At 36.8% G+C, this 13,652-nt stretch overlaps 2 protein-coding genes across 2 annotated transcripts in view; one reads left to right on the top strand and one right to left on the bottom strand.

The window, feature by feature from the left end:
* Positions 1–13,652, top strand: part of CDCP1 (CUB domain containing protein 1) — a 112,650-nt gene that overhangs the window by 84,722 nt on the left and 14,276 nt on the right. Inside the window, exon 9 of the mRNA XM_081344333.1 lies at positions 3,217–3,250. Coding sequence (XP_081200459.1) covers positions 3,217–3,250 — 34 coding nt within the window. The remainder of the gene's footprint in view (positions 1–3,216; positions 3,251–13,652) is intronic.
* CLEC3B (C-type lectin domain family 3 member B) lies at positions 1,235–10,386 on the bottom strand. The gene is made up of 3 exons (XM_081344339.1): positions 10,254–10,386; positions 5,686–5,784; positions 1,235–4,237 (listed from the first exon to the last, which is right to left on the bottom strand). Exons 1-3 carry the CDS (start codon positions 10,354–10,356, stop codon positions 3,837–3,839), a joined length of 603 nt encoding a protein of 200 aa, XP_081200465.1. The 5' UTR covers positions 10,357–10,386; the 3' UTR covers positions 1,235–3,836.

The following is a 13,652-nucleotide window of genomic DNA, read 5'->3' as shown; positions in this document are numbered from 1 at the left end:
TAGCCTGGGTGGTTTGCACAGCCCATTTGCACATGCACGAAAGGGCCACTACCTGCCGTTGGGGGTGCATGGCCATTTGCATATGTGCACGGTGCCAGCGCATGCTGCATGCATGAACAGGGGTGCTAGTGCTGTGCCAGTATGCATGGTCCTGTGCGTGCACACACGCGCATGCATACCAATTTTGAAGCTGCTCTCCTTCCCTCCAAGGTTGGAGACCTCTGCTCTATAACATTCCACATCACCCAATATTTCCAAAGGGTGCTTCAAAAATACAGCACAAAACACAGTGATCTTAATTTTAATTAGGATATATTTTGATTTTTCTCAAGGGCCCCCTTCTGCTTTCTGTTGTAAAACAATTTCAAAATGTTAAGTGAGTTGCAAACTAGTGCTGAGAATTAAAATTCTGGAAATCACTTTTTGTGGGGAAGGGATGCAGGGACTGTGAGTTCAAAATTATCATCTTCCACATCAGTTTGTTGCTGCTAGTTCTTGTTCATATGATTTTAGTGTCAGCATTAATCAAGTCATTAAATTTTCTGTTACCAACCATTCATCAGAGTCCTGTAAAGCCATTCATTACAAGACATCAAATGGCAATATTGCTGTCACACTTAACAAATTCTGAACAATGTCTCCTTACCATATACTATATAGACCAGATGAACTTAAAGACAAACTCAGGTATTAGGGTTCTACAGAGCATTCACCTCTCCCCTCTCCACAGAAGCTAGTTATATTTTATGCTACTAAATTCTCAGATTTCCTCAGGTGAAACCTAAATGCTGCTAATCAAAAACAATTAATTCCTGTAGCCTTTCCTACCATGGCATCCTTCTAAAATACTTGATCTACAATTCCCAGAATTTCCAGATTCCCAATCATCATGGTAACTGACCATGCTAATTAGGAATTTACAATTTGTACTTTTAACACATCTGAAGACTGGCATAATCATTAACCCACACATAGGGATTGGGGATGCAGATGTTATGTCTATCATCTGTCTCAATAGTAAGATTTTGAGTGCTTTAAAATACTGGCCAAGGTCAGTATTGAATAGTTGGAATCCACCTGTTTAGGAAAACTGCCATTTTAGCTCTTTCAAGTTATTGAGATGAATGGAGTATTACAGAGTTTTGGACAAGGCCCAAAAACCATTTCTCCCCCCCCCTCCAAAAAGCCACCAGCTTCTATCTTTCTTTTATTACATCTTTTTTCCATGGTCCTTTCTTCTCCTGTGTGGCTTGTAGAGACAGAAACCTCTTAGGTGTAGGAATAGCATAAATAGGAAGGATCAAGAGCTGTTTGAGAAGTCTGGCTCAGTTGAAAATATTGAGAGGTCCATCATGACAATAAAAAAGCTTTGTCTGCTCGGACTTCTCAATAACATTAATACAACAGGTGTTCTTACCACATGATCAATGAGTGTTCTTATATGAGGATACTACAGTTGCAGGAATTGATATGAATTAAAAAGATGACAAAATACAAAATATAGCAAAGTTTTGAATAAGTTTATTCAAACTCTAGTCTTGAATTTTTGCATCAAAGAAATTGATAGACACATTCCCCTACACTTGCTCAGTATTTTAATCAGTGATTTGTATATATATTGAAATCATACGCTTGCTATAAATTGGTGATTGGAAGTACCTTTGATAATTGCTCAGAAGCTCAATTCACATACTTTGTGTCTAAATAATTTGGTTGCACAGTTCTACGTGTTTCAATTTTCTGCCATAGTTGCTTTCATTGCTGTGATATGTACTGCTAGAGAGTTGGTGCAAAACTCAGATAAAAGCACAAATATTAAATGTTAGATTAATGAATAGGGACTTATAAAAATATATGAAATGAGATTTTGTGATACACGTACAAAACCTCTATGCTGGAAAAATCTTACCTTTGCTAGAGTGCTCTTGATTTTGTTTTTGAATACTTTGAATAAATCAAGCTATACAAATTAAATCCAGATAGCCACATTGGCATACCTTAATTTCACAACCTGTGAGTTCCAGGATATAGATCTAAATCCTACTAGAATTAGTGAAGCCTGATTAATAATTCATTGGTTGTTCTGGTTTTAATGGGATCTGACTAATGGGCTATAAGCATTACTTTTATGTGTGGGGGTATTACAGAAGAGATGGAAACCTGAATTTATTTCATGCAGCAGTTTTATTTCATGGGTGGTACCAGCTAAATACAGAGCATTATAAAATTTTGTATTCCATTCCACCATAAGTTTCAGCCATCAGTGAGCTCTTTCCATAGTCAGCAGTCCTTTCTTTTTAAATACAACAGGGAATATGACGTAACTCTGCATAGATTTACTTGGACATTTGAATTAATGAAAATGGACATATAGTGAGAAGGAGTGATGTGCAAAGGCTCCAGGTCAAACATCTGTGCACTTGCCATGCAAAGCTGAAGGGATCCTAACTGCTGGAACAAGTGTACTCATGATTGGAGTCCCTAGTAACCTACTTGTGTTTCTCTCCTAGTCTTTTATCCTGAATACATAAAAGTATAGAAGTGGGGATCTAGAGACTGAAACTTAAGTTTATAGCATTCCCCAATTAAAACTGCATATGTCTGCTGTAGATCACATAAGAGAAAAACTGACCAACTGCTTCTTTCCAGAAATGTACTAGAAGCCCTAAGACCAATCTGGCCAATTTTCAAGTATAATATCTGTTTTCATGGTTTCTCTGCCACTCCAAACTTGGTTCCATTCTAATCCATCTTCAGAAAGTTACTGCACTGGCAGACAGCCCAAGTCCAAACTCTCTTACATAATTTCTTTCCAATGAGCCACTGGGTTGAAAATCAACATACTTATCCAGAAAATACTAAAGGCACTTTCAAACACTGTACTTTTGCCAATAGATATCCTCTTTATTCAAATAAATGGGGAAACTCGGTCATTCAACAGATGAAAAATGTTCTCCTTTGTGAATGGAAATAAATCCTACATATAAATAAGGAAATACAATTATCAAGAGCCATAGTCAGAATCAAGCTGATGGTTGATTCCCTAATGTTTCTATGGGAGCCCTCAATGACCATGTTACTTGGGTGAAGATTGGTGCTATAGCAACCTTCTGAAATCTTTTCCTTTCCAAGCATTGGTACAATTTTTTACAGCAGTAGGTCAGTTCTTCTCCTATTTTACTTTTTCTTAATTTGTACCTAATGTTTTTAATCTAGATATGCCCAGGAGGAAATTGTAGAAGAGATACAGGTAAGCAACTTAGAAATATATATTTTAGCAAAACAGGTAAAATATTTTTGTTAGTTCCTTTGTTGTTTCTTTTCTTATTGTTCACATAGGATAAACTAATGCAGCTCTGCTTACTTTTGAGTTCAGTGCCGAAATCTTCAGATGAACTATTTAACTATTTAGTCCAACAGATAGGGACAGTTTAACAAAAGCCACTTTAATTTTGTGCGATTAGCAAAAGAAAAAAGACTGCAGGAAAATTGCATGTAATAATAAATTGAGATTTTGGCACAAAGTTTGAATGTTCCCAAAAGTGAAGTCTTTGTAATAAATTCTGAATGTAAAAATATAGATATTTATAATTTGTACCTAAGCAAGAATAATGTTGCTTCTAACAAATAGGATGTAGCTTATAACCAATTAAAGTGCAACATAGATCTAATTCATTCTAATCCATTGCCATTACTTTTTCTGTATTATGTGTGTACATATGTATCTCTCATAGTATTCATATGTCTATGTTTAAGCAAACACACAGATGCACACACAAAACTCCAGAGATCAATGGACTATATTGATTAAACCTTCTCAGAGATGAATCTTTCTATTAAACAATCATGAACTGGCACACATAGAGCAACTGATCTCTACACCTCTTATCAAACCACTTTCCCACAGCCACTGCAGACAATGCTGCACAGTTTTCTTGCTTCCCTCCATCAGGTTGGGTGGTGATCTCTGTTTCCCAATTCTTATAGCTAATGCTGTTGCTTGTCATGTCTACCCATTTTCCCTCCGCTGCCAAGTCATTGATGCCAAGCCAAATTTCCGCCTCATTCCCCAGGGTCTTCCTCACATAGTCATAGAGAGCATCATTTTCGTCACCTGTCTGTGGTGTACTGAGGGTGCCACCCTGAGAAATGCAGTCTTCACTGGCCTCATGATAGGTCTTGGCATTGGAAAAAGCCAGGACACATTTTAGGTTGATCTTGGTACCTTTCAGACAAACTAATAAAAACAAGAAAAGAAGAAGGGAGAAACAAGTTATTATCAAAAAAGAATGCCATACATGAGGACTTTTAAACCATTAGAATTAGGTGACTGGACAGAGGAAATGTTTAACCACACCATACAGGCATTTACACAACTCAATAGGGAACAGGGGGAAATACGGGAGGTAGTGGTACAGAATCGTCAAGCATTGGATATGGTAATGGCTGCAAAAGGTGGAGTGTGCGCTTTAGTCCACTCACATTGCTGCACTTTTATAACTGATTATCAAGTTAACTTTAGTCATAGCACCCATCTTTTTATAAACATTCCTGCCCACCTATTTTCCTATTTTCCTCACAGCAACAACAGCTAGCAGAATGTGTTAAGCCCTTTCAATGCTGCTGGGTCAAGAAGCAAATACTGAAGGACTTTTCCATAATGAGAAATGGTATGCCTATAGTTTTGAGGATTTTTTTCCTCAGGGAAAGCCTGACACAATCACTGGCAAACATTTAGTGTATAATTGCAGATAGTAATTTTGTTTGCAAGGAGTTTAACTGGCACAGGAGGAGGAACAGATGAAACGTTTAGCAATCCAGATAGTTTGGTCATGTAATGTTTACCGTTTTATGTTTCACCAAGAACACTATCCCTCTCTCTGCCAGCTAGGTGATGGCATCCCTCCAGCAGAGAGGTGCTTTAGACAGTTGTGCTGCATCTCTCTCCTGAGCCATTTCTGTGGATGATGACTCAATTTTTTTTTCTGTCTGCCTTTTGGCTCAGCAGACCCTTGGTTCATATTTTCTCTTTTTCTGTTGCTTTGAATAACTAATTAATGCTATGTGAATACAGTCTCAACAACTTTTGCTTTTAGCCCCAAATCACTTGCTTATTTAGAGTTTTTATGATTGACAATTAAGTAATTGTGGGCCTTGAGACCAGGGAACAATCTAAGTACTAAAGGGCAGTTCTAAGTATCAAGTTCGGAATCCATACCAACATATTGTGGATTTCCTAGAAATTTCACACACCACCCATATTGCACAAGCAATAGGGTCGTAGTGATATAAGGAAAAGGAATGATTACGAATGATATGTGTATGGCAATATAGGGAGTGTACTTGAAATGCGCTTGTTTTTGATGTAATTTTTTTTTTGCTGTGAGTATGTTCATCTGGTGTAAGCATTGTTATTATGAGTTAAAGAATGTTTCAACATTTTGGAAACCACAAGCCATCTCTGATTTATGCTGAATTTTTTTTAACAAACATTTATGGGATTCTTTTAATTAATCCCAAACAATGCAACAGCCATTTTCAGAAAACACACAATCCACTCAATATAGCAAATATGCCCATTACTCCAAAAATTTATTCTCCTGGAATAAAATCCGTTTTTTTAAAATTTGTTCCACAACCAAATCAATTTTGTGATTTAAAAGTTAGGACTGATGGATTTTATACCTGTCTGAAGTGCTTGCTTTTCCTTTAGTAAGGCTACCTCCTGGGAAAGATTGTCTAGTTGCTCTTTAAGTTCTTCAATCATTCTGAGGCTTACAGCATCTGTTAAGTAACAAGATAAAGGATAACATTTGTTTGCAACTAATATCTGCACATTCAAACTGATGAGTAGAATGAGAACTTCTTCCTCTATTAGAGATGTAACCTCAAGTGAAAATTAAAAAAACAAATAATGTGTATTTGTCCTAAATTTATATACTCATATACGTTTTATAGTTAGCAACTGAAAATGTTTCCATACCTCAGAAACAAAAAACAAAATGTCTCCCTCTTTTTACTGCAGTTTTTTTAAAAGAATGAGCTAAAAAACCCCGCAATCCTAGTTCTTTGCCTGTTCTACACTATTTCTTATTATTTATCAAAACTTTATGTTTCTCATATGACCACTCCCATTTGGAGGTATATTATACACCATGTACAATTATTTAATTTTCTTCCTTCCATTTATGGCACTGTATACCTCTGTGGACTGTTAAAGTCAAAATTCTTGTGTAAATCAAACCTTGTTTACATGTACGTTACTTATGGTTACCACAAGTTTTAAATCAAAATATGACTCCCTTGGGCTTCAAATTACATTTAATCTAAAAAAGGTAAAGGTTCCCCCGCACATGCGTGCTAGTCGTTTCCGACTCTAGGGGCCGGTGCTCATCTCCGTTTCAAAGCCGAAGAGCTGATGCATAATAGCTACTGTTATGTAACTCACAACCTCACAATGAGGGAGAAGTTAGTAGTCTCTAATTAACTAGACTTACAGGAAACGTCAGCTCTTAATTCACTTTTATGTACTGTAAACAGAATGAAAACATAGTAACTTAATTGGTTCTGATGGAAGATCAACAATCATATATAAAAACTTGCCCACCACAGTGATCCAGATCACAAATTTTCTTTTTTTTTTATTGAAACGTTTTACAAAATTTAATAATAAAAGCTCCCCCTCCCCCTCAACCCTCCCCCCTTCCCTCCCCCCCCAGACTTCCCAAAGCAGAATACAGGGTGTTATATATAACAATCTTATGCAAACGTATGCTAAATATCTATTAAAACGTTAACAAACCTTCCACTCTTTAACTCCCTTATAACAAAACTAAAATAGTTATAACACATCTATAATTGTTAAGAATTATTCATAAGCTATTTGAAACTTTTTAGTCCCATATTTGTTTTGAATATAATCAATCCATCTTCTCCATTCCAAAATATATTTTTCTTGTGATTGTTCTTTCAAATATGCTGAAAATTTTGCCATTACAGCCACATCCATTACTTTAAGTATCCATTGTTCTATTGTAGGTAAATGTTCTTTCTTCCAGTGTTGCACCACCAAACGTCTAGCTGCCATTATTAAATGTAACATTAATTTGGTTTCAATAATGGTACAATCCAAAATAATCCCCAATAAAAATAACTGTGGAGTAAATCTTATCTTTTTCTTAAAAACTTTCTGAAGAATCCACCACATTTTTATCCAAAAGGCTTTAACATTTTTACATGTCCACCATATATGATAATAAGTAGCCTCTTCACTATTACATCTCCAACACTTAGGTGGTTGGTTTGGATACATACATGCTAACCTTTTAGGGTCTGAATGCCATCTATAAAACATCTTATAAAAATTCTCTCTTAAGTTTTGCGCTTGTGTAAATTTTACATTTCTAACCCAATTTTTTCCCCAAGTATCCATCATTATGGGCTCTTGAATATTCTGAGCCCATTTTATCATACAATCTTTAACTAACTCCGATTCTGAATCAATCTCTATTAGTGCGTCATATAGCCTTTTTATATGCGATTGACTTTGATCTCTAATTTGCTTTATCAGATTTTCATCAACTTGTTATACCAGTTTTCTGATCTTCTTTCCATCTAGCTTGTAGTTGTATAAACTGAAACCAAGTCTGTACTATCTTTTCTTCTTTTAATACATTTAAAGGTTTCAGTTTCAAAATATTCCCTTCCATCCTAAGAAGTTCTTTATACGTAATCACCTCTTGTTTCTGCTCCACATTTATATTTCCTATTGCATGTCTGGGTATTACCCACATAGGTATTCTATTATTTAAAATATATTGGTACTTTTTCCAAACTCGCAACAAAGCATTCCTAAGAATGTGAGTCTTAAAAACATTATCCACCTTTTTATCATAAAATAAATATGCATGCCATCCATACAATAAATCATACCCCTCAATATTCAATATTTTTTCATCTGTTAAATTAAACCAGTCACTAATTGTTGATAGTGCAACTGCATCATAATATAATCTCAAATTGGGCATCTTCAGACACCCTCTCTCACGTGCATCTTGCATTATTTTAAGCTTTACTCTCGGTCTTTTCCCTGCCCAGATAAATTTATTAATACCTTTTTGCCACTCATTTAAATTTGCATCTTTCTTAAATATTGGTATCATTTGAAACAGAAATAAAAATTTTGGTAAGACATTCATCTTCACGGCTGCAATTCTCCCCAACCAAGACAATTGTAATTTTTTCCAACTATCAATCTCCTTTTGTACATTTTGCCATAACAGTTCATAATTGTTTTTATATAATTTCACATTGGAAGCTGTAATATATACCCCAAAATATTTAACCTTCTTTACTATTTCAAATCCTGTTAAATTTTCTAACACTTCTCTTTGTTTTATGGTCATATTTTTTGTTAATATTTTAGTTTTAGTGATCTGGAATTTTCCTAGGCATCCTCCTTCATTATGGACTTGCAGAAGAGCAACTTTTGAGAGAGAATATATAAAGGACAGTTTTGAAATGCAGTAAATATCCTCAAACTTGACTATTTGGTTTAATGTTATCATAATAAAGTGACAAGGTCAATTCACCTTTGTGTCATGTTTTATTTGAAATTCATTATGAGAATTGAAAGGGCCTTATAAATTTAAAAGAAAGCATATGAGAAGGGTATCAATGCTAATGGTTCTTTAGGCACTAGTCAAATTCAGTTTAATCAACTAGTTATAGTCATCACAATATCAATCTTGTTTTAAACTGTCTTGCTTCTATATTTAATTTAATTTTTTATTTTAATTCCATTTATATCCCGCCCTTCTCCGAAGACTCAGGGCGGCTTACAAGCTTAGCAGTAGCCTTCATTCTATGTATATGCCTGCTTATTAGGGCTTTCACACACACCCCAAGCGGCATTATTACAAAGTCAGCTTATTGCCCCCAACAATCTGGGTCCTCATTTTACCTACCTCGGAAGGATGGAAGGCTGAGTCAACCTTGAGCCTGGTGGGATGTGAACCTGCACTAATTGCAGGCAGCTGGTGTTACTCAAGGAGGCATTAGCCCACTGCTCCACCAAGGAGCATATATGTATATGTACAACTATTTTAGTATTTCAGTTTAATTAATATAATTGCTAATTATTGAATGGTCAGGAAAGTATTCAATGTGGACATCTCCTACACAGGTCTGTTGTTCAGTGTACCTCTGCACCAACTCACTACAAATGAATACACCTATTCTTCCTCAGGTCTTACATTTCTATTGCTGGTTAACCAAGTAAAGGTCTATAAACAAAATAAGCAAACTACAGCCCTAGGACCCATTTCTGACATTCTGGATACTCATCCAATTACATCACCAAATTCCAACACTCACACCACCTAGCACAGTAGCTTGGTTTTTGGAGTGGAATATGCAAAACTGATAAAAGTTTTGCTATTCCCCTATCCATTCCATTTGTGAATCATTTGCAACACTTCAAACTAACCCATGTTTTTCTACACCAGATGTTTCCTATACCAGATGCCATCAAATTAAGATTTTAAAATCTTAATGTAAAGACCTAAAATCATTTTCTTTACTTAAAAATAATTTAGCTGAGTTTTCTGTTTAAGGTTTCACCTCCAATCAGTATTGCCAAAAATGTTCATCATGTTAACTCTGGATGTGGTTATATAAGTTTGGGATACACTTGAATTCTCCAGTGAACAAATGATTGGAACTATATTATCTATCTTATTGTTTGGGGGGAAAAGCTTTAGAAATTACATTTAGTTTTTATAGCCCATTAGGAAGTTTTCAGTCATGTTCATATCCATACTGTAAATGAATCCCAAGAATGTAAGCTTCTTCAAATCAATAATAAATATATCTTAATCATGCAAGGGCAAAAATTCCCTAGGCAACCTCCACATTCCTGACATTCTGGTACATGTCCAGGTTATGTGGAGAAAACAAAGAAGTTAACTAGCCACATTTGAGAAGCAAGGTAAATAATGTATTTTGAAGTTACCAAAAACATCTTTGGAATTCCCTAAAAGTTAAAAATTAGAACATAATCTGGTTTACACCTCCTAATGTTTTGAGCTTTCTTTACTTAATAAATCAGAAGTAATGGCGGGGGGGGGGATGGGATAAAATAACAAAGAGAGAAGAATAAGAAAGCAATATAATCTTATGTGCATATAGACTATACATACAAAATAATACATGAAAGTTTCAATAAAGGAAACAGACACTTCTTGGCTCCTTACCTATCCTTGGGTCTGGCTTTTTCTTGGGTCTGGTGTTTTGTTGAGCTGCTATTTGTGTCATACAAAGAAGACACACTAAAAGACAAATTCCTCGGAATGGCATTTTGCTGCTGCTGCCCTCAAGAGAGTGGAACAAAAGTGGATTTGGTCTGCTAGAGCCAAGCTTAATATGGCATTAACCAAAAATGTCTGGCCAAGAAACAGTTCCAATTTCTTCTGTAATGTTCCAGTAACTAGAGGTTATTTTGCAGATTTCTGGGAGGGATCGAATATCTTAAAGGCTTTCCAACTAAGCAGGAAGGGGCGTATATGGGGAAACAGGATGCTTCTTTATTTTTCTGGACCTTTTTAAAATTTGCAAATTAAAACCAAGACTGACAAGACTTATTTCCATTATTTCAGTCCCAATACAGTGCTTCTGCCCCACTTATAAACCAGCCATTGTAGGTGGGCTTTTCTGAACAGATCAACATACATTTCTAGAGGCATTCAGGCTAGCAAAATTCAGTGAATATCCAAAATAAAAACAAATTTAAAAAATGAAATAACCAAGCATAAATAATTTCAAATAAGGTCCAAAGTCCTGTGGCATCCTAGGGGTGTTCTTCATTGCCATGTTAATTTGCATTCTTCATATCTTTACATTTATATAAGTAGTGCATCAATTGTGCTACCTCAAAAGCCAATATCTGTTTTGCCTCAGGGACAAGACTGTTGCTGTTCTTATGGTTTTAATGAATAACAATTTAAACACAATTGGTGTGTGTGCCTTGGTGGAGCAGTGGGCTAATGCCTCCTTAAGTAACACCAGCTGCCTGCAATTAGTGCAGGTTCGCATCCCACCAGGCTCAAGGTTGACTCAGCCTTCCATCCTTCCGAGGTAGGTAAAATGAGGACCCAGATTGTTGGGGGCAATTAAGCTGACTTTGTAATAATGCCGCTTGGGGGTGTGTGTGAAAGCCCTAATAAGCAGGCATATACATAGAATGAAGGCTACCGCTAAGCTTGTAAGCCGCCCTGAGTCTTCGGAGAAGGGCGGGATATAAATGGAACTAAAATAAAATAAAAATTAAAAAATTTACTTGCTTGATGGATTCCTCTATTCAGCTATTTACTGTATTAACGTTGATGGAGTATGCTTGGGTGATTCTGGGCATTATGAGCCTTGGTGGAGCAGTGGGCTAATGCCTCCTTAAGTAACACCAGCTGCCTGCAATTAGTGCAGGTTCGCATCCCACTAGGCTCAAGGTTGACTCAGCCTTCCATCCTTCCGAGGTAGGTAAAATGAGGACCCAGATTGTTGGGGGCAATTAAGCTGACTTTGTAATAATGCCGCTTGGGGTGTGTGTGAAAGCCCTAATAAGCAGGCATATACATTGAATGAAGGCTACTGCTAAGCTTGTAAGCCACCCTGAGTCTTCGGAGAAGGGCGGGATATAAATGGAATTAAAATAAAAAAAATGTTCCCAAGATAGCTTTAGACACCTTTCAAGTAGCCTGAATGTCAGCTCACCAATGCATGTAACTGTCACTTTAGGGATTTTTGAAACTGGATCTGCTAGGCTTCTAGAACAGGGGTGTCAAACTCAATTTCAGGGGGCCGGGTGTGTATGGCCAGGGTAGGCGTGGCTAGAGTGCGTATGGCCTACTGGGTGGGCGTGGCCAGCTCTACATCGTTTGCATCAAGGGTGCCTATGGGGCCTGGTCAGGAGTGGGACAGATCTGAGGGTCTCTGGCAGAAGGAGGGTCTCTGGGCCAGGGCCAAGGCAGTGGGGGCCGTTCCCTCACTGTTTCCAGGATGGCTTCGTGGACCACATGAAACCACTTCGTGGACCGGATCAGGACCCCGGGCCTTGTGTTTGACATGTCTGTTCTAGAAGACTGCTAGTCCTATAGGATTTAAACACATGAATACTACTCATTTGGAAAGATACAAATGTGTGCCCCCAAACTAGCCCAATTGACAGGAGAGATGTGTGGTGGAGGAGCATAATTTGAAATAAAAGGTTCAATCTGAGCTCCTCTGCCAGGGTCTAGGGCAACTCGCCACAGCCAACTCAGTATGGCCAACTTGCTGTCACCAATTCACCACAGCCAACTTGCCATGGGACAACTCACAATGGCCAACTCACTGCAGGACAACTTGCTGTGGGACAATAGTTACACTAATATCGAAGAAATGATGGAACAGAATTATTAAAGAAAGGGTGCCAAAGGGTGGACTAAATGAAATATGAATGACAAAAACTAAACTATTTTAGAAATAGTTGGCCCATGGAGTTAGCCATGGGGAGTTGGCTGCAGCAAGTTGGCCATGGTGAGTTGGCTGCGGCGAGTTGTCCCATTCTGTTCAGAGTACTGTTGGCTATGTTTGGTGTGGTTATGATTGCTGCTTCTTTGAAATTGCTATTAATTTTATATGCAGGGGAGATATGATAGAGAATCTGTCTTCTTTTAGGTTGACTGACAGATCACATGTGCATTTGAAGGACATGAATTAAGGTGTTGTTGATTATGACCTTTTGCTATTCCAAATACTAGCACTCCTTTGCAACACTTTTTAATTGCTCCCTTTTGATTTACCCAACTTATTACACCCAACTGATTGCATGGCAGAGTGAAGTAGCCCATTTTACCTTTACCCAAAACACCAACTCAGAGTTCTAAAACTAGGAGAAAACACAACCAGCTTCAGAACTGATAATCAAGATATTGAAGTAGTGGATAACTTCTGCCTTTCAGGATTGACTACCAACCATAAAGAAATATGCCGCAAACTACCACTTGGTAGTATAACAGTGAAGGTCTTGGAAAAGACTGTTATATGCTGAAAATGTTAATACCTACAAGGATCAAAATAGTGCAGGCAATGTTTTTCTATGTGATACTCTATGGAAGAGAATTTGAATTTTGAAGAAGGAAGAAATAAAAGAGAGTAATGATACTTTGTGTGGACTTCTGAGAATTACATGGATTAAACCAAGAAAACAAACAATGTATCATAGAAAATATTAATCCAGAATTTTCTCTTAAAACATAAATGATCTAGCTCAATTTATCATACTTTGGCCATTGACATAGTTCTCTGGAGAAGCCTACGCTGGTAAATGTACGAAGAAAAAGGACAACTAGTAGCAAGGTGGATAATTTGATTGCAATGGGTGCCATCTTAAAAGAGCTAGGTTGGGGACAGGTGATCCTAGAGAAAGTCTATATGGTCATTAAGTCGATACCAACTTGATACAATACAACCAGTAATCAATCAGTATACCAGAATACATATAAATCTATATTAATGTAAAATATACAGATTGGCTTGTTCCTTAAAGAACGATTTCATCTTTACAGACAAATCTTTTGAGTTTAATTGCTTTAAAACTAAAACCTGTACATTTTTTT

Source organism: Vipera berus (genome assembly GCF_964194415.1).
Source record: "Vipera berus genome assembly, chromosome: Z".
Lineage (NCBI taxonomy): Eukaryota > Metazoa > Chordata > Lepidosauria > Squamata > Viperidae > Vipera > Vipera berus.
The sequence above is the reverse complement of the archived record's forward strand: the minus strand, read 5'-3'. Positions and strand labels throughout refer to the sequence as shown.

What these genes read in the sequence shown, in the direction of transcription:
- CLEC3B (XM_081344339.1), bottom strand. Translation starts at nt 10,356, where the DNA reads ATGCCATTCCGAGGAATTTGTCTTTTAGTGTGTCTTCTTTGTATGACA. An exon ending in AAAGCCAGACCCAAGGATAG is followed by an intron (nt 5,785 to 10,253) that starts GTAAGGAGCCAA and finishes GTTACTTAACAG; the next exon opens with ATGCTGTAAGCCTCAGAATG. An exon ending in AAAGCAAGCACTTCAGACAG is followed by an intron (nt 4,238 to 5,685) that starts GTATAAAATCCA and finishes TGTTTTTATTAG; the next exon opens with TTTGTCTGAAAGGTACCAAG.